This window comes from Aythya marila, assembly GCF_965140915.1.
Source record: "Aythya marila genome assembly, chromosome: Z".
NCBI lineage: Eukaryota > Metazoa > Chordata > Aves > Anseriformes > Anatidae > Aythya > Aythya marila.
In genome coordinates this window covers 69,852,640-69,870,815 of record NC_139080.1, presented here as the reverse complement: position 1 = coordinate 69,870,815, position 18,176 = coordinate 69,852,640, and the positions used below count along the sequence as shown (strand labels likewise).

The 18,176-nt window shown below is 46.1% G+C and overlaps 2 protein-coding genes across 4 annotated transcripts in view; one reads left to right on the top strand and one right to left on the bottom strand.

Moving 5' to 3' along the window:
• ACO1 (aconitase 1) overlaps window positions 1–18,176 on the top strand; it is a 340,782-nt gene that overhangs the window by 187,193 nt on the left and 135,413 nt on the right. The gene's annotated exons all lie outside the window — the stretch shown is intronic.
• Window positions 9,401–18,176, bottom strand: part of DGKQ (diacylglycerol kinase theta) — an 89,700-nt gene continuing 80,924 nt past the window's right edge. For all 3 annotated transcript variants that reach the window (XM_082783690.1, XM_082783691.1, XM_082783692.1), the window contains one exon: window positions 9,401–17,263. In XM_082783690.1, the coding sequence (XP_082639816.1) occupies window positions 17,165–17,263 (99 nt within the window). In that variant the 3' untranslated portion in view covers window positions 9,401–17,164. The remainder of the gene's footprint in view (window positions 17,264–18,176) is intronic.

Here is an 18,176-nt window from a genome sequence, read left to right as displayed (position 1 = left end):
CCGGCGGCGGGGCCGTGCCCGGCTGCCAAGCGTGGTTTAAGTTAATTGACATAAACACCTCCATCTGTGAACGCTGTGAGAGTGGGGTGTCCCTCCTCACACCTGCCACCTGCCCAAAGCAAATAAAACCACCATCCTGGCCCCGGAACCCCACATCCCACCCACAGCAACATCCCCTCCGTGTCCGCAGTAGGGCTAAGAGTTAATGGCTTCAGGTTGTGCCAGGTTTAGGTTGGATATCAGGACAACTTTCTTTACGGGAAGGGTTGTGAGGCATGGGAGCAGGCTGCCCAGGGACGTGGTTGAGTCACCACCCCTGGAGGCATCCAAAAGAGATGTGGTGCTCAGGGATGTGGTTCAGTGGTAGAGTTGGCACTGCTGGGTCAGTGGTTGGACTCGGTGCTCTTAGAGGCCTTTTCCAACCTAAACAATTCGGTGATCCTGTGGAGATGTGATCTGCTCCCGAGGACAGCATTAGAGGGGACATCAGGCCAAGCTTCATGATGGCAAATCTGTGGAGGGCTGGCAAAGCCAAGCCAGAGGCTGGCCCCACAGAAGCAAGGCAGTGCCAACAGGAGCACACAACGGGGGCCGAGGATGAGATGCTGAGCCTTGCTTGTGCTCTGTACTGCACGGGAGTGTGTGTGTAAAGGGCTGCCGGTAATGGCTGCCCAAGACTTGCTGACAGCTGCCTTCTGCCACCACCACCACAGCCTCTAGAGACTGCTTCCTGTCAGTCCTGTGTTCTCTGACGAGGCTTTTCTAGATACTTCACACGTGGGAAGTTTGATGTTTAATATGGAGTTTACTTATTTGAGGCTATTTGCATCTACAAGGGATTTTGATTTAGTACTGTGATATATGGAGTAATAATTCGTGTCAAGAAGATGGTTGATGTTAATAAAGAAGGGGGAGATATGGGAGTGTGGCCATGGGGGTCAACAAGCCCCACGGTTGATGATAACATCAGACTCTTAACCATGAGGCCATGAGGAATGTAAAGAGTTTAAATGTAAACAGATTAGAGGGAACAAAGAAGGGTCATTCAGGAGACCATGCTGTCTGGGGTTGATTCAAGGCCCGTCTGGACGCCTCCCTGGGCAGCCTGCTCTGGGGAACTGCTTTGGCAGGGGGGCTGGACCCAGTGATCTTTCGAGGTCCCTTCCAACCCCTTCAATTCTGCTTCTTCTCCAGCCATTAAGGCATGGAAGTTGCTGGGGGGTTGCTGGTTGCTGGGCAAGGTTGTTGACCAATTAAAAGTTGTTTTTGAAAAGGACTGCTGGGGGGTGAAGGGTGTAAGAGGGGAGCCTGTCCTCAAAATGAAAAGGCAACACGATATAATGAAGTTATGTCATCAGTAAAGAAGTAGAAAAAATGAATTAATAGGGACAGGCTGGCAGAACAGAGACCAGGACAGGAACAGGCACATGGATGGCCTCATGAAGATAGGTTTGGGCAGACTCAGCAAACAGCTCCGAGAAGCTCGTACAGAAAGTCGCTGCAAATGGGCGCAGCGGAGCTGGGAAGAAGCTCAAGCTGAGAGAAGCGCAGCCGCGCACACAACTGCCCCTCGCTGGTCAGCAGTTGCGCGTTAGGGGGAATCGGACGTCCTTAGGAACAAAGACTGTCCTGGGAACCTTACAGCTTATTCTCCTTCTTACCAATCTGACAGTTTATGAGCCTGAAATATGGGACCAAACTGAGGTCAGGGTGTGGGACTCTGCAGCTAAAATGACAAGGTGGCGGTGGGATTGCTCAGCATCTGGCGAGCAGCCTCTGAGGCCTTAAAGAGCCCTGTGGGCCCACAGTCAGAAACGTGTGGTTTGCCAGATAGTGAGGGAGCTGCGGGCTTGTCCACCGATACTCCTGCTTCACCAGCGGCCCCCACACCACTACAGCCATCGCAGGCCTTTGCTGTTTCACCCCCTGGTGACCTGAACATGCCTTTTGATCCAGGCTCTGTTGGCCTTGAAAAGGAGATGGAAATGTTTTCCTTCGATCCAGGAAGAATAGGATACATAAGGTCCAAAGGCCGAGTTGCTGAACAACTTAAAGCGAGACATATTGCTCCCATGACTTGCCCTGGAATTCTCCGGTGTTTGTAATCAAGAAAAGGAATTGAAAATTGAGACTTTTATATGATCCGAGAGAAATTAATGAAGTCATGGAAGATATGAGAGCACTTCAACCAGGATTACCAACTCCAACTATGCTCCTCCAGTCATGGACATTAATAGTAATAGACTTTAAGGGTTGTTTGTTAAACACTTGCCAGAATTCGGAAAACTTTGCCATGTTTCTGTTTCAATTGATACCTTTTCTGATTGTACATATGTATAGGTGTACTTGGGTTTAGTATGTAAAAGCAATGTTCTGTATGTTTAGGAAGTTCGATGTTCGCGTGTGTGTGTTTGTACAGACTCCCCGTGCACCCAGCACTGTTTACTTGCCTTTTATAAATATTACTAAATTCAGATTGAGTTGTATCTTCATTTATAACAGTACGATGATTCAGCAATCACAATATAAATTCACATTACACTTCACAGACTACTGCAATTCCAGTGTGTTGTCAAATTGCAGTGTAACTGTAAATCTCATTATTCATCTCCAGAATATGCATTTAGTCACATTACTGACTGGCCCTAATTGCAAAGAAGACATATGCGGGTTGCCACCAATTCAAGCCTGGAGTTCACTTTTTATAAGTCCTTTGTTCATTGTTTTTGAGGTATTTTGAAGTACTTGCTATTATACTTGCTAAATTGTACCCTATTATACTTGCTAAATTACTATCATAAGGCGAAGAGAGAGAATCTGTGCTGCTAAAGACAACTAACAGTCCCACAGGTGACAAGTGGGTGAGCATATTTTTTCCTTCCTCACCCTCTGGGTCTGAAGGAGTGAACTGTGCATACCTGCAGCTTGAGGCCGTAGCCACTGCAGAGCAAGGTTGTTCTTGCAGGGTGTGTATCTCAGCTCCTTGGGCTTCATGGTGCTTGTAGTGCAACTTCACCAGCTCCCAGGCAAAGGCAGAGTCACCGCAGGCAAAGTCGCTTCCTGAGAGATGACAGGGCTCTACAGAAAAGTAAAACAATAAGCTGAATACTGGCTGCAGTTACCTGTGTAATGAATAAATAAATATCGATTAGTCATAGGATCATAGCATTTAGCATTTATTACATACACAAGCCACATTATGTATCTGTATATGTATACATTATGCGTACACACAGCAGTATGTACACCCCCTAAAACTAGTGTTGCTCTGCTCTAAGTCTGCATTTCTTGAAGTCAGAGACAGCCAGTTACACAACTGGTTTTTATGGTTAGCTGATTCCAACTGTCTAAAACAAAGGCACCCTCTGGTTCCCTCTGGTATTGAGATGTGTTTGGCTGTTTTTCCAGCAATTGCGGTCAATCACTCCATTATTCTCCCTGAAGCCTCGAGGACATTCAGCCTCTCTGTATCTCCTCAGCGCATTCCTCCCCTGCCTGTGTGTGGTGGGTGATGAAGGGGTTCCTGAATCGGTCATGCTCCTCTGGCTGTGGTGGGAACTGAGCACCTCTTTGGAGCTCACCAGATACTGGCAGCTTTTGTGAAGCTTGTCCTGATGAATGTGTGGAGATACAGCCTAGACAGGCAGCCCATTGCTGGGGACATACAGCGTCTTCTTGCCAAGGTGCACCAAGCAGCTCCTCCAGGAGCTTATCAGCTTTTTGGTCCTTGCACAGCCTGGAGGCCTACAAACATGTGTGGCTGCTGTGCTCCTGGCAAGCATGAAGGAAACCCCTCAACCTCACCAAGCCTGGCTGCTGCCACAGAGGTGGCTGCATCTCAGTGCCATGGTCCATTTTAGACTGGTAGCCCTCAAGTCCCTGGGCATAAGGAGCTTCCCAGCACCCCGGCTGCCAAGGAGGAGGAGAACAAGCAGCCCCCTAGGTTTATTTCCACCACAGCAATACATGGTCATGGCTCCAGCACTGGGAAGGAGTCTGGGAGCAAAGCCATAGTGCTAGGGAGATGGTCAGAAAGCAGACAGGAGCAGGCAGAGGAGACAAAGAAAAGGGCAGAAGAAGAGGTCAGGACACTTGCAAGTCACAAAATAGCCAAAGAGGCTTTGAAAGTTGTGAGAGAGGCCAGCAGGTCCCAAAGCTGCAGAAAGACTTCATCGGGAGCAGCTAAAGGAACAAATGCAGGAATTGTTTGTCTGGAAGAAACAGTACTCAAACCAAGACTAGAAGCTGGAGGGTGAGGGAACACACTGATGGGTACGGGACACTCAGGGCGTGGGGTCAGGGACAACAGACTTAGACACAAAGGGAAGGGTGAAGGAGCATCCATTGCTTTGATTCCCCAGGCAGTAAGAAAGAAAACACTTATTTCTCAGAGACTTCATTGTACTGTGCTCCTCAAAATGTCTGTGGACGGGAACAGGGCTGAACGAGGTGTGTGCAGCATGAAGCTTGTCTCTACCCTTATCAGTCCAGCCAGGCCTTTCTCTCTGTTGTGCAACCTGTTCAAAGTCCAGATAAAACGTTATGGAAAGATGGGAACAGAATCATTCTCAATGTGTTTCTTAAATGAGAAACAATCGTTTTCTGTTCTACTTTTTGGCATGTCTACACAGCTGTGACAGTGAAGTCCTGGGTGTGGAACAAAAACTTACCAACCTGTGCCCAGGTAGTGCTTTGCTGTGAGATGACCACACGATGGAGAGGTACCCAGGCAGACTGCTGAGGATTCCTGCAGCACACAAACTGGAAGGCCGGAGAAGCAGTTCAGGAAGCTGCTCGTAGATGTTTCTCAGCTCTTGGTTAGCAAGCCCTGGAGCTGGGAAGGTTTGCCTTCAGCCTGACTGTGTCCTGACGGCTGGGATTGTGCAGGGTGAGCAGAAGCGGCTTCATGAGCTCCCTCGCTCTGCTCAACCCGGGCAGCATGTCTGTTTGTGTGAGTCCCCCGGCTATGCAGCGTGGTCTTGCTGCAGACCGAGCATAATGCGAGGAGCAAAGACATCCACATGTCTGCCTACAAGCTTTTAATTAACACTTGGTGAGTTCCTTGGCCCTGTGCAGGTAGCAGAGGAGCAGTGGAGCCCTGCAGGAGGCCTCATCATGTGGGTAATTTCAAGCACTTATTACACAGGCGGCTCTGTGTTTGCCCACAACTTTTAAAGGCTCGAGCCTTCCCAATAAACACACAGAAATCAATAAATGTACAACAGGTCCAGGTGGGGTTTGGCTTGTGCTGGCTGAGGCTGGCCCTGGGCCAGGCAGAGGAAGTGAAGGGACGTGTCCCTGGCAGAGCTGCATTTCTGGGCCTGACGGGCAGAGACCCAGACCAAATGACCTTCACAGCCTGGTGATCGGCTGTGCCACCACCACCACCTCATGCCACCACCACCGCCTCAGATGGGGCGCTTCCACCAGCGCCTCCTCTGCCTCTTCAGGGCATGCACTGCCCTGTGGGTGTGTGCAAGTGTGTACACATATAGACGTGTACCCGAACACACGCAGACTGCTCACGGAGCAGGCACACAACAGGACACAGCTGGGTGTCTGCGCCGCCCAGCACCTGAGGCAAGCCCGGCCATTTTGTGGGCGGCAGCTGCCATTTTGTCCAGCGCCACAAGGCCGCCTCCTCGGCACCAGGAAGTGCTGGGGTACGAAAGCACACAGCATGTGCACACCGTGCGTGCTCGGATAGGAACATGCCTGTAGCGGAGGGCATACCTGTGTAAAAATACATTTGTTTTATTTACTTATCCATAGGTGCAGTAGTTAGATACATGTATAAACCCACATTTACGGAGAAGGACACATTGAATATGTATAAACGTGAAGGCATAGGTTTAAAGTGGATGAGATTCTTTAGCCAGAGATAATGGAATGAATAATTACATATTCATAAAAAAAGTAATTAAATAAAAGCAGAAGAGGGCCTGTGTGTAGGTGATGGCTGACGCCGAATGCCAACACCACTGGCTCTCTGTGGGGACAGCATCCCCTGCACCCCTTGCCTGGGTGAGCTGGGGCAGCGCTGGCACCCCGTGAGCCGGAGGAGCCGTTCTGCTGGGCTGGCACTCCCCGCATGAGCATCCCCGGTGTGGGTGGCTTAGGGAGCTGCTGGGCCATCGTTTCTCTTTGTGCGCTGCTCGCTGACGGTGCAGGGCAGCGTTTGCCATCCCCATTGTGGCCCCGATTGTGCCGCTAATCCCCTGCAGGCCCCGGGGCTGGTCAGCAGCCTGGCTGGCGCGGCCGTGAGCGGCATGGGGCAGAGCGATGGCCTAATCCCACTGTGGCACCGCTCCCTGGGGACAATGTTGGGCTCAGAGCACCTCACTTTCCAGCAAGACCCACGGGTAATGCATGCGTCAGCAGCAGGAGGCTCTTTGGGGAGCTCTGCTGTGGGAAAAGGCTCAGCTTTCTCTCTCCACCAAGCACGGCACCAACACTCAGTTTCTCCTCCAGGTGGGATCAGCAGCTGCTGGCCTGTGCTCTCCACGCTGCACATGGGGTGGCACCAGCTCTGCTCCCAGCACTGGTGATGGGCGTCCAGGATCAACAACACGTCCTGGTGCAGGGAATCGCCCCATAGGAAGGACAGGGACAGGGACAGGCACCATGGGGAAGGCAGCGTGAGGGACCATCAAAAAAAGCTGTGGAGTTGCCCAGGAGAACCTGCACCCTCATCACCTCCCTTTCTGCCTTTTTATTTCCTTCCCCAAAATGTTGGTTGTTTTGGAGGAGGAGGACTTTAGAAAAATAAGTAAATAAATAAATAAAATAAATAGATTAAGTTACACACCCACAGACTGAATAGTTACGTTATAGGCATTTTTGCATAACTACAGTCCACCATTGCTCTTACAGTGTTTTCGACCGGCAGCAGTGGCACACCCGGTGGGCCAGGCAGGGTTTCCCGAAAGCCTCCAATAAACCACTGTAAGGTCTGGCTATCCTCAGTCGGAAAGCAAGAGGGCAGCAAGCTCCAGTGTAACAGCAAGCGCAGTTAGCTGGGCAGCCAGCTCACAAAGCTGTGCCCAGCACAAGAGCGGCTTTGTTTATGCCTAAGAAAGAGTTGTCAGAATTAAGGTCCGTGCTTTGGTGTCACGGTACTTCATTGACACTCCTTCGTTTTGTGCCAGCACTCAGCTGAACACTTGGCAGACAGCTGGCAAGTAGTTATAATTAACAGAAACTAACCCCGTCGGCAGGCAGGTGCAACTGAGACTTTGGACAGGTTATAGCAGGCTGGGGTTTAAAGTTTATGACCAGATCTGCTGACACACCACGGTTACAAATTTAAAGACACTGAAAAAAAAAAAAATCCACATCGTGTTCACTTAAAACCTGAGGAAGCCTGAAAAACTGTTAGCTCTTTGAAAAGGAGAGCAAGTATAGCAAGCCACTGTACAGAGCTCTCCCTGGGACTGAGAAGGGGAGAGGAATGGCTAACGCGGATTTGTGAGTAGGGTGGAGATACCAGGAGGAGCCAAAGGCTGATGGAGAGAAGGGCCAAGCTGTCCCATTTTCCTGGTGAGGTGTGGGAGCATGGCCTTCACTGTGAGCTGGTTTGTGGCTCGTGGCTGGGTTAATTCTTCCAGCTTGGCCAGCTTGAAGCAGGAGCAGCAAGCTCCACATCTGATGTCCTTGCTGCTGGGGATGTTTGTGCCTCCGGAGCTGCTGTGGTTGCTTGCGTGGGCTTTGGGGATTGCAGGAGGGAGGAAAGCTGCTTGGAGCCAGGAGGTGCTGGCCTCCAGCCAGTTTGCAAGTAAGCAAAGGAGTGACCAGCACGCCCAGAAACCTTGGCTCTGAGCAGGCTCTTCAGCAGCAGGCACAGACTGAGCAGCACTGTCCTCACAGCAGTGCCAGCACTTGCCACGGCAGCCCTGGAGGCACAGAGCTGGTCCATGCCCCATTTCCTGCCCTGGGATGAGGGGCTGTCCTTGTGCAGTTCCTCAGCACAGGTTTTCTGACCCCCACTCTACTCTCCCCTCTTTTTATTCACTGGAAAGGAGTCTATGGCAAAAACACCCCACAAATGACAGTGAATTTCTGGGTCACCTGGAAGCTCCTCCACTCACATTTCTTTCCTGCCCCTCCTCTTGCCCTTTGCCACTCTGGTTTGGGTTTGGGTGAAGGTTCAGAGACCTCCCTGCATGTGGCTGGCACTGAGCATTGCCCTCAGCTCCTGGGAGATATCTGCAGGTGTGATGCCAGAGCCTCTAGCAGTGCTTTGCTGAGGAGGAGGAGCACATTCTCATCACTGCCGGCTTCTTCCCCATTACTGGAGAGTTAAATTGATGTCTCTTTCTTTTCCAGGGCTATGCACAAGGATGGATTTTGGGTCGTGGCTCCTGAAGAGAGTTCACCAGCTCACTGCATGTTGGCCACAAGCCCACCTGCAGCGTTTGGAAGGACGGCCCCGCACTGAGCACCCACAGAGAGCTCCCTGGTCCTCGAGGTTCATGTGTTCTACCTGCTGGACACCCCAGCTAGCTCCCACAATTGCATATTTGAAATAAGTGCTGGGTTGCAGCTGTAAACATACGTGTAAAAGCTGAAGTGGATAGAATTTGAAAATCAATGTTTTAGTGTGCCACAACACCACTTGAACCGGAATAATTGGAAGATGCGTCTTTGCTTTTCCCAGTAGTAGAGACAGGAGCATTTTCCTTCCATTGTTAAAGCAAGCTGGTAGGCATGCAGCTTGGTTATGTCATGAGAATGTCTTTCTTTCCTTTTTTTTTTTTTTAAATTTTTATTTTTTAATATATATTTTTATTTTTATTTTTATTCTTTTTTTCCCCACAGTATTCTGTTTGCTTGTCATCTTTTCCCGGGACAGTAGTCCTGAATCAAGTTATACTATACATGCTTTTTAGATGTGATTGTAGCTACTTTGAAGCTTCTTGGCTTGCACGAACAAGGTGCACCCTGAGACGCTAGGGCAAGCACAATCCCTCCCCTATTTTTCAATAAATTGGGAAGAAGCAATTCCCTCGTGCCAGGGAAAGGGCTGATGGAGCAGGGACCTCCGAAGTGGAGATGCCAACGTGATGGACACCACGAGAGGCAGGCCAGGAGCTGCAGGGAAGGCAGGGGCTGTCCCGCCACAGTGCTTCCCATAGAAGTAACAGCTCCAGAAGTGCTCGACCCTTGCTGAGTGTGTGCATGTAGCAGAGTGGGCATCATTGTAGCAACTAAAACCTAAGAAAGGAACCAGGCTGCTACAACGCAGCCACCCTCCCGCCACCCAGCCTGGAGCACGACCCGGCCTCACACAGCGAGGCTGCAGAACGCTTAACCCAAGCAGCGCCCGCTGGAAACCAGGCACGTTTCCCTCCCACCAAGTGTACTTCACCATCTTCAAAGAAGCACAGCTACTCCACAGACAAACAGGGTGGAACAGATACTGTATTTTTTCACAGACAAATCCTAGTTATAGATCTCTGGAACTTGTAAATAATACTTAGAATACAGAATTTCAAATCAGTGCAAAATGTACAATCAAATTAAACACAAACATATTGCCAAATATATACAGAATTGTTCTCCAAACACAACCCAAGGACAAACAGATGTTTAAATATATGAGGAAGGTCCATCTTCTATAAATTACTTTTTTTTTTTTTTTTAAACCAATTAGTAGATTAGGTATGCTATTTGTAGACAAATTACCACAGCATAGTGATTTGCAAGGCAGACACTGAGAAACAAGTTACATCATCAAAACCCTGTTTCTTGAACCAATGCACAAGTAAATGTGAAAATGCATTACTAGTTTGAGGCACACAATGTGGAAGGCTTTCGAGCACTTGAATGCTTATGCTTACACTTTGTTTTCTCAGTATTATTAGGCAGGTGCACAAAGAATAGGCACGAGACAACAGCTAAACTGTTTGGTGGTCAGCTTACCTTAGCTTGATGGGCCAAGTTGATTTATTAACGATGTATTAGAAGATTCACAAAAATGCTGTAAAACATCTTAGAGTATCTTGATATTAAAACACTCATTGAAAAACTGCTTGAAGTTGGCTTATTTAACCAGAGGTGAAAACAACAGTTACTTAAGCTGTAGTTTGAGAAGAGTTAACACGTGATGAGTGGTTTATAAGTAGGAGGGACACTGAAATCTACACTACATGACAACTTCTGTGATGCTTTGCATTCAAAGCAGAGATACTCCTATTAATTAGAACTTGCAGCTTATTCAAGGTATTGATTGCTACTATCTACACCATTGATAATTAAACTATCTCAAGGATTACTTGCTTTTGGCATGTTCAGAAAGCTGGAGTTATACAGCTATTGCTATGATACAGATCCCCACAATTTTCTTTTAAAATAGCAGTGAAGGCATCATAAGCACCTAAAAGTACACAATAAATACTCAGTAATTCTTCAAGCACCTCTTGCTACCCAATTTGGCAAGGTCAGCAGCACAAAGAAAGGGATGCCATGGCAAGGCAAGCTGTAACTGTTTGACACAGGGACGCGCCTGATTTATGCCTTATTTCCTTCAGAAAGCAAAAGGACCAAATTGTGGCATATCCTGTGGACAGCGAGAGATGTCTCGAAGGGCCAGACAGTCACCAGACATGTAGCATTCCTGCTGTCAAGCACAAGGGCAGGCTCTCTACTCCTTATCTGACAGTGGTTTGTATCGGGAAAAGTTCAGCCTTCGATAGCTGGTGTTTACATTTGGAGTTGCTGCCAGAAGTGTGATACGGGATACACACAACGTAAATGAAGCCACGTCTTCCGAAATCAAGTCTTCTCCTAAATAACACACTTGAGCCAAAGGGTGTGTTGCGAGAAGAGCTCAGAGGAGTAACTACACCAGTAAGTGTCCTACTAAAAATACTTTGCTTTGGGATACATCTTTGATATCTACATACATTTATTTCAAGACTTCAGAACAACCTTTTAACAACACTGAATTGCTTATAAAACACTCTGATAAATTATCTTCACAAAAAATAAAGTCAATCTTTTCGAAAACACATTCAATAACAACACCTGTGTCAGTACAAAGTCTGCCCTACGAATCAATGGCAGAAAAGTCATAATCCACATTTAAATTTTTCTACAGGGACATAGCTAGGAGGCTAAACTGGAAGGCAACTATTTTATTAATTGTCATGGGAAGCAGAAACAGCGCTTCCAGAATGCAGGAAGGGAATGCACTGTTTCAACTGACATGTACAGGTTTACAATCAATAGTCACTGTCCTGTAAACATTGAAACTGCTGGTCTAACTGCGTGTTAAGACTAATACATTGCATTTGTTTCACTGCATTCCATACTTACAATGGCTACACTGTTCAAGAATACAGTAAGTAGCAAAGGAACAAAGGCTTTGAGCTGGACTTCTTCTACAAGCCAAGTGTCAAGTCAGTAAATGTTGACATTATAAATAAACTTTAACATTACTCTAAAGCATTATAAAATCAGACTAAGAAGCCTAAATCTTAGAATAGCAGCCAATTCGTAATTGTTTAAAAATATATGTGAACTTTCAGTCAGTCAGATATAAATACATACTGCGATGTGGGGAAGACACCACCTCCCATTCCCAAGCAGAGCTTTTGAAAACACAGTATCAGAGCTGGGGATCAAGGAACACTGCAAGTCAGAGAAACTCTTGAAACGTTAAACAGTTGCATTCTACAAACTTGTGTTCATCATTACCTGAAAGTGCATTTTTATATCTGTAGAATCATCCCCATATTTACAAAAAAAGTACAAACATTGCAATTTTGCCACACCCTAAAACTATCCAACCTGCTTTTACTGTTAAGTGCAAAAAGTCTGTGAAGTGATACATGCACTGATGAATACAAGGTCAAGGGCTGAAAACGGAGGCAGTGCTGCCACCACGAATCCCAGGCATGTCAGTAGTTGCTGAATGTTTGCCGCACAGCTGCAAAAATGGCTGAAGTAGAAGCTGAAGCAGAAATCAATAAACAGCTTAAAGGCCAACAGCTAGCGTGGAGTTTTAGACCAGGATCTCCATTCCCTGCCCTCTGCACAACATCACCAGCCTTTTTTTTTTTTTTCTTTAACCAGCTCACTCACGCCTTTGTTACCAGTGTCAGTATAAAGGTTGGGCCCAAAGGGCAGGAAGGCAGCCTAGCAGGAGAGGAAAATGCAGAGTTCATGCCAAGGCAGCAAGGGAGAGGTACGTGGTGCAGATCGAGAGACACCTATCTCCTGCCAGCTTCCTCAAGGGCACAACGCCAGCGCACCCTCAAGTTTCAGTGCTGGAGCACGGGCAGGTGGCCATGCAACACACACCGTACCTGCACACACAGTCAGAGCACACTACAAAACACCCATGCAGCTGCATCTGTTCTGTCTCCAACGTAAGTCCTTTTTAGGTGTTGCAGAAGTTCATCTGACATTCTCCTCCCTCAGAATGAGGCTTCATTTGGAAATGAGGTGGTTACATGCCAGCAGGCTGCTGCAAGGTAACGCGCACACCTGGCTGCTCAGCGATTCCATAGAGCTGATAATCAGACCATTATTGACACAGGACATTATTTGCTCTTTAAAGAACTGTAATCTTCACAATACTTTGAAGAGGGTAACTGTGAAGATTAATGAGCAATTGTCTGGAACAGTTCACTTAGTTTTGTTCCTTATCTAAGTCTTGAAGTTGACTATGCTGCAGCTTCTAGTTTTTAGAACATTGCAACAGGCATTGCCATTGATTTTAAACACACTAAGGCTTGATTAAAACCTAGAAAAAGTAAGAGGGGCTCAAAGCATACACATGCAGATACTATAAACACAGTTGTGCTTTGACTATATTGCTATCATGTCGGGAAGTACACATCCCTCAGAAATGTGGGCTGAGAGCCTTGGTGGGACCAGCAAGAAAGCAAGCCCTGCCTTCTGACCACGACTGGTGAGAGAAAGATCCAGAAGTGAGTGCTCTTTGCAAAAGCCACAAAACCACACACCATTTCCTTTCATGGAAATACAAGGAAGACTATTTTAAGGGTGTGTGCATATACACGCATATGCATATATGTACACACACATATACGGATGTATAGAAATAAAGTGTTTTTGGTAATATAACCCAGTTTCATACAAAAATCAATGCAATGAAAGCATCAGCAATTTAAACTACTCCAATCAAGTCTAAAAGTCACGGGAGAAAAAACAGCAAGTTTTCTGAAGTAGTGTTTTTATCTCAGGGATAAGCTTTTGAACTTAGGTTTAAATTCAAGGCAGAGGTAATGTATTCACCCATCAAAGCAGATTTTAACCAACTGACCACCTTCTTCCTTGTCTGTGACAGTGGGATATTTGAAATGAACCTTGGCTTTCAGGACCCCTCTTCTCCCCATGCTAGGAAAGTGTAGTAAGACGCCAAATAAAAAGCCAGGAGCTCATCACGAAAGAGGCTAGTGCTGCTCTGTGTGCCTGCCACCGTCTGCAGGTGAGCTGAGAAGGCAGGGCAGGATGAAGGTGATAGCAGCGAGCCTGCGTCTTGCCCTGTCAGTGGGTTATGCTTTCTGATTCTGTGTCCCTGATGTTGATTAACAGCTGTCTGTTCAGAACTGAGCCTCCTTCCCAGTACTTTTCTTACTGCCTTATTTAAAGCACTTGGCCGTGTGAACACCAGCTACCCACACAGTGCTCCTCTCTCCACTCAGTGCTGAGAATCATCTATCAGCCCGTGGTGATGTGAAGTATACTGCATTGTTTTATGTTCAACGTGAAGGCTAAATCAAAATGTTTCCTAATAACTGCGGGGAGTTTTATCGCCTCTCTTCAAGGAAATCTCACTCCTGTGGAAGAAAATACTAGGCCTTTGCAGATAATCAGTGTGAGAAAAATGTCAGAAAAACAAACAAACAAGCAAAAAAACAAACACCAAAAAAACAGGTATGATCCCCTTGATATACTGGCCTCTACAGTACCAAGAAACTGGAATGTCTTGATAGAGACATTCAACAGAGAGTTTCTTCTTTTAAAAACTTTACAAGAGCTTTCCTATCTCCGCCACCCAGGAATCTGTTTTGTCTTCAAAACGTACTAAAAATCACTCTATGATGTGGAGAGACCTTAAATGCCAAGTGTGTTTTTCTTAAGATGTATTTTCATTCCAGTGTGGCACTCATCTACTCAAACAACACGTGGGAGTCAGTTTATGGAAAAAGGGAAAGAGAATAGAAAACTAAAAGCCTCCATATCTTCCACTAGGATCTCCTTGGACAGTTGCAAGGAGAACGTGTTTATATTTCTGTGTTGCCTTACTAACACACTGCTACCCTGAGACAGGCTCCTACAGCGCTCCAGGTATGGAAAATCCCCATGGAAGGAAGGGCACGTCACAGTGAGAGGCCCTCTGATTAAAATACTCTGGCCCAAGAGTTTCATGTGATTTGAGAGAACAGATTCTGAGCAACAGAGACAGACAGCCAGGCCTTTAACGAGCCAAGAACATGAACACTGTCAGTTACATGCTGCAGGATGATGTCTGTCTGAAAAACAGAGTCAGACAGGCTCATTTACTTGGGCTGTAGAAGATAGCCAGTACCAACAAGCTTGAAAGTTTATGCATGTTATCTGTAATAAAGAGTTAGCAGTTTTCCTCTCCATCTTTGAGTCAGCAACCATACAGGAGACCACTCAGTTTTTCAACTACCCCAAGGACAAAAAGCAGTTTCTCTGGCTTTCTGGACAACTACAAACAGCGATGTATTTAAGATTTCTTCTCTAATTTGTGAGCTTCATCCTGAGAAGGCATAGGCTGAAATACAGCACACCCCTCCTCCTTGCAACGCTGGTACCAGGATGCCAGAGGAGCTCCAGTTAATCCTTGCTGCCCAGGTTCTGAAGCTGAGACAATGCCATGGTTAATGACCAGGTGAGTGTCCACACTATCTCCTCCTGTACTGTCCATGCTACTTCCTTCACAGCACAAATCTAGTTTGCATGGTGAATAATGGTAAGTTGTAGTCCATGTGGTAGTACATGAAGATAATTCCTAAAAATTAGACTTACAATTGAAATAACAAGCTCCAGTGAAAAGAGGAGTCCTCCAAATGCATCTCTACAACAACAGTAGGCACCTGTTAACAGAAGGAATCACTGGGCAGCAAGGAGAGACTGCAGGCAGCTGCCCTTTTTCCATCTCTGTTACGTCTCTGTTTATAGCCTTAGCTGTGTAGCTCTGTCTGATGCTACAGATGAATGTTTTATAGTACCCACATTCACACCCTTTTCTGTACCGTAACTGGAAAATATAAAGCACAGGTAACGACCAGATGTTGCTGGAGATGGCACAGTGCTCAGAGTACAGACTGATGTCAACAAACCCAGCAAGAACTATCTAACCACATAATGGTCTCCAACACAGGACAATGGCTTTTGCATGTTTCAAAGGTATAGTGAAGTTTCCTGAAGCAGCTGGAGACGTTTTTCTAGACATGCTAACAAGAGGAACCTTCCTGAAGCTGCCACTTGAGTGACAAATCCACGTCATCCACAGCCAGGTTCGTTACTACCATGCAACAGAGGACAAGTTATCACCCTGGCTAGCTAAGTGGACTCTGATCCGTGCCAGCAGAGCTGAAGTAGCTCCAGGGAGCCAATGCACACACGTGGCAAAAGCACACAGGCCCCTTGCTCCACAGCCAACTGTGCTCAGAGGGCATCTCGTTATGATGTTGACCTGCAGTGAAAGCTTAGTCACTGGAGGACCAAAGCAAGACAAAACCAGCACTGATGTCAGTAAAGGTGTCAGATGTCAGTGAAGACCAACATGACCGCAGCCACGGGGAGCAGATGCATGTAGCACATTACAGGACCACCACATCAGCCCTAGTGCCAGTCTCCAGCAGGTAGCTTGAAAACTACTGGATCCCTGTGTCTTCAGCAGGTGGGTAAGCACAGAGAAGCGATCTCAGTCTCACAGGAGACGAGAGAGGAAACCTCTGAGGAGCAAACACACATCCCAGTGAGATGAAATAGTCACCTGGGTCCACAGCTGCTAGCACCACCCACAGGAGACCCAAGAAGGCTGGCTAGATCAGTGAGTTTTCATGACTGCTATCACATCCCCAGTTTTCTGAAGCCTACAGAACATTAGATGCATGGTACATCTCCTCAGTCTTCTCAGTGAAGTTACTCTTCAGTATGTCAGTTCAGCTCTACTGTATCACTGTGCAAATTCACTTTACTGAACACTAAATGGTACCTGTTTTACACTAATTAGTGACAATTCTTTTAGTCTTTGAACTTGCTGTTAAGTAACAGTCCAACTCTGACAAATACCAAAAATGAGATAACACAATTAAAGGCAAGCAAAGCCTGGTGTCAAAGATAATGGTCTCAGCAATAGAAAACAGTCAATATAATGTAATACTGCCTCAGGTATTTTTGTTCATTTTTTAAAGTGGTAGCTGCTGAAATTCAAATGTTCTTTAAAACAGGCTATTATCAACTTTAGTTGACAACCTGCGCTAAAAGCTGTTTCCCCTTCACTCACACAGTCTAAATGCTGTAGAAATAAACTCTCTGAAATATTTTGACTCAACTGTTCTAGTACTTTCTTTCTTCCCAGTGCACGGGGCTCCTTTTATAGAAATCATCTCTCCTGTGTTTTGTATTTTTTCTCTTCTACGGTAGTACTGTTTCAGCTATGTTATTTGGACTTATCCAAGGAGTTCTCAGCAGCTCATGTCTTTGCCTTTTTTTGGTTTGGAGGTTACTATGAGCATTAATTTAAAACAACACATTTTCATTTATGGAAAGATACACCAAAACTTATCTATGGAATGATTTTCTTAAAGAAAAAGCTGGGAGGAGGGGAAGAGTCTTTGCGAACACAGATGCAGAAATCTCGGCATCTTGGAATCTCTGTTTGGCCTCAGTTCCATATATATTAAAAACTGGGAAACGGTTTATGGAAAAGCAACCCAAAGTAAACATCTCAAATGAGGCAAGTGGTACATAATAGTTATTTGTAACAATGAGGCACTATCTTTCAAAGACCACGCAGAACCCGGTACTGTTAAAATGCAATGAAAGGCACGCTCCTAAGCAACCCTTCTTCACCAGCTGTCTGCACCCAGTTTTACTGAACCATCTCAGTATCTACAGTAGTTGTGCTGCTTCGCTTCCGAGCACAGGTCTCCACTTAGCGTCCTCCTTCAGATACTGCCATGCTATCCACTCTCATCTCTTTCAGGCTTCCAGTTTTTTTCTGTTTCTGCTTGGACTTTTTCAACATATGTACCTAAAACGGAAAGTTTTTGAAGAAGGTGAGTGAGAATTCAAATATCTGTAGTCAGATATACATAAGCAGACCTAAGGCAACTAATACATGAGCAAAATGTTGGAACTGCAACTGAAACACATTGAAATACACTACTGGCTGAAGCAGCTATCCTTGTAAAGTGCTAGGATTAACTGATTTTTACATAAATATATACATATGCATGTAGGTACATGCATATAGAAGTGTAAGAATGTGTGTGCATATATATGAATGTACACACACATACATACACATACATACGGGTAACACTATCAGTCACTAGCCTTAAAGACAGAAATATTTCTTACTGGAAGGACAACTTAGGTTTGTTCTTTCTTTCTCTCTTTTTTAACAATTTCCTGCAGGAAAAGAACAAAGTTTAACATATTCCCAAACATCTGAGGTATGACCCTCTTTTCTCATTTTTCATCTGTGATGGCTATTTTTCTGGTAGCCCTCCTTGTAGGGATATGTCTTGTCCATAGCAACAAACTGCTGTGAGTTAAAAAGGTGTCCTTAAGGTAGCAGACGAATCTGTAGACTTGTGCACACCAGAGTCAACCATTGCAAAACATTTATTTCACAATTTCAATATCAAAAGTTAATTCTTAAGCAGCTGATGGTCTTTTTTTTCTGTATATACACTGAAAGACCAAGGAAAAACAGACATCAGTTATCTCCACAGACTCTTTTTTTCCCCTCGGAGTTTCCTCCTCCAGTATTCACTTTTTTCCTTTGCTGCTTTCTGACAGATCGTCCCTCTTCCAGCACAGCCAGCAGGCTGTTTGGTCCCTTGCACACTGCAGTGCTACCATGGGCTCCATAACTGTGATCTATTTCAGAGCAAGCAATACTGCCTGGAGATCTCAATACAGGAGTGCAAATTAAGTCA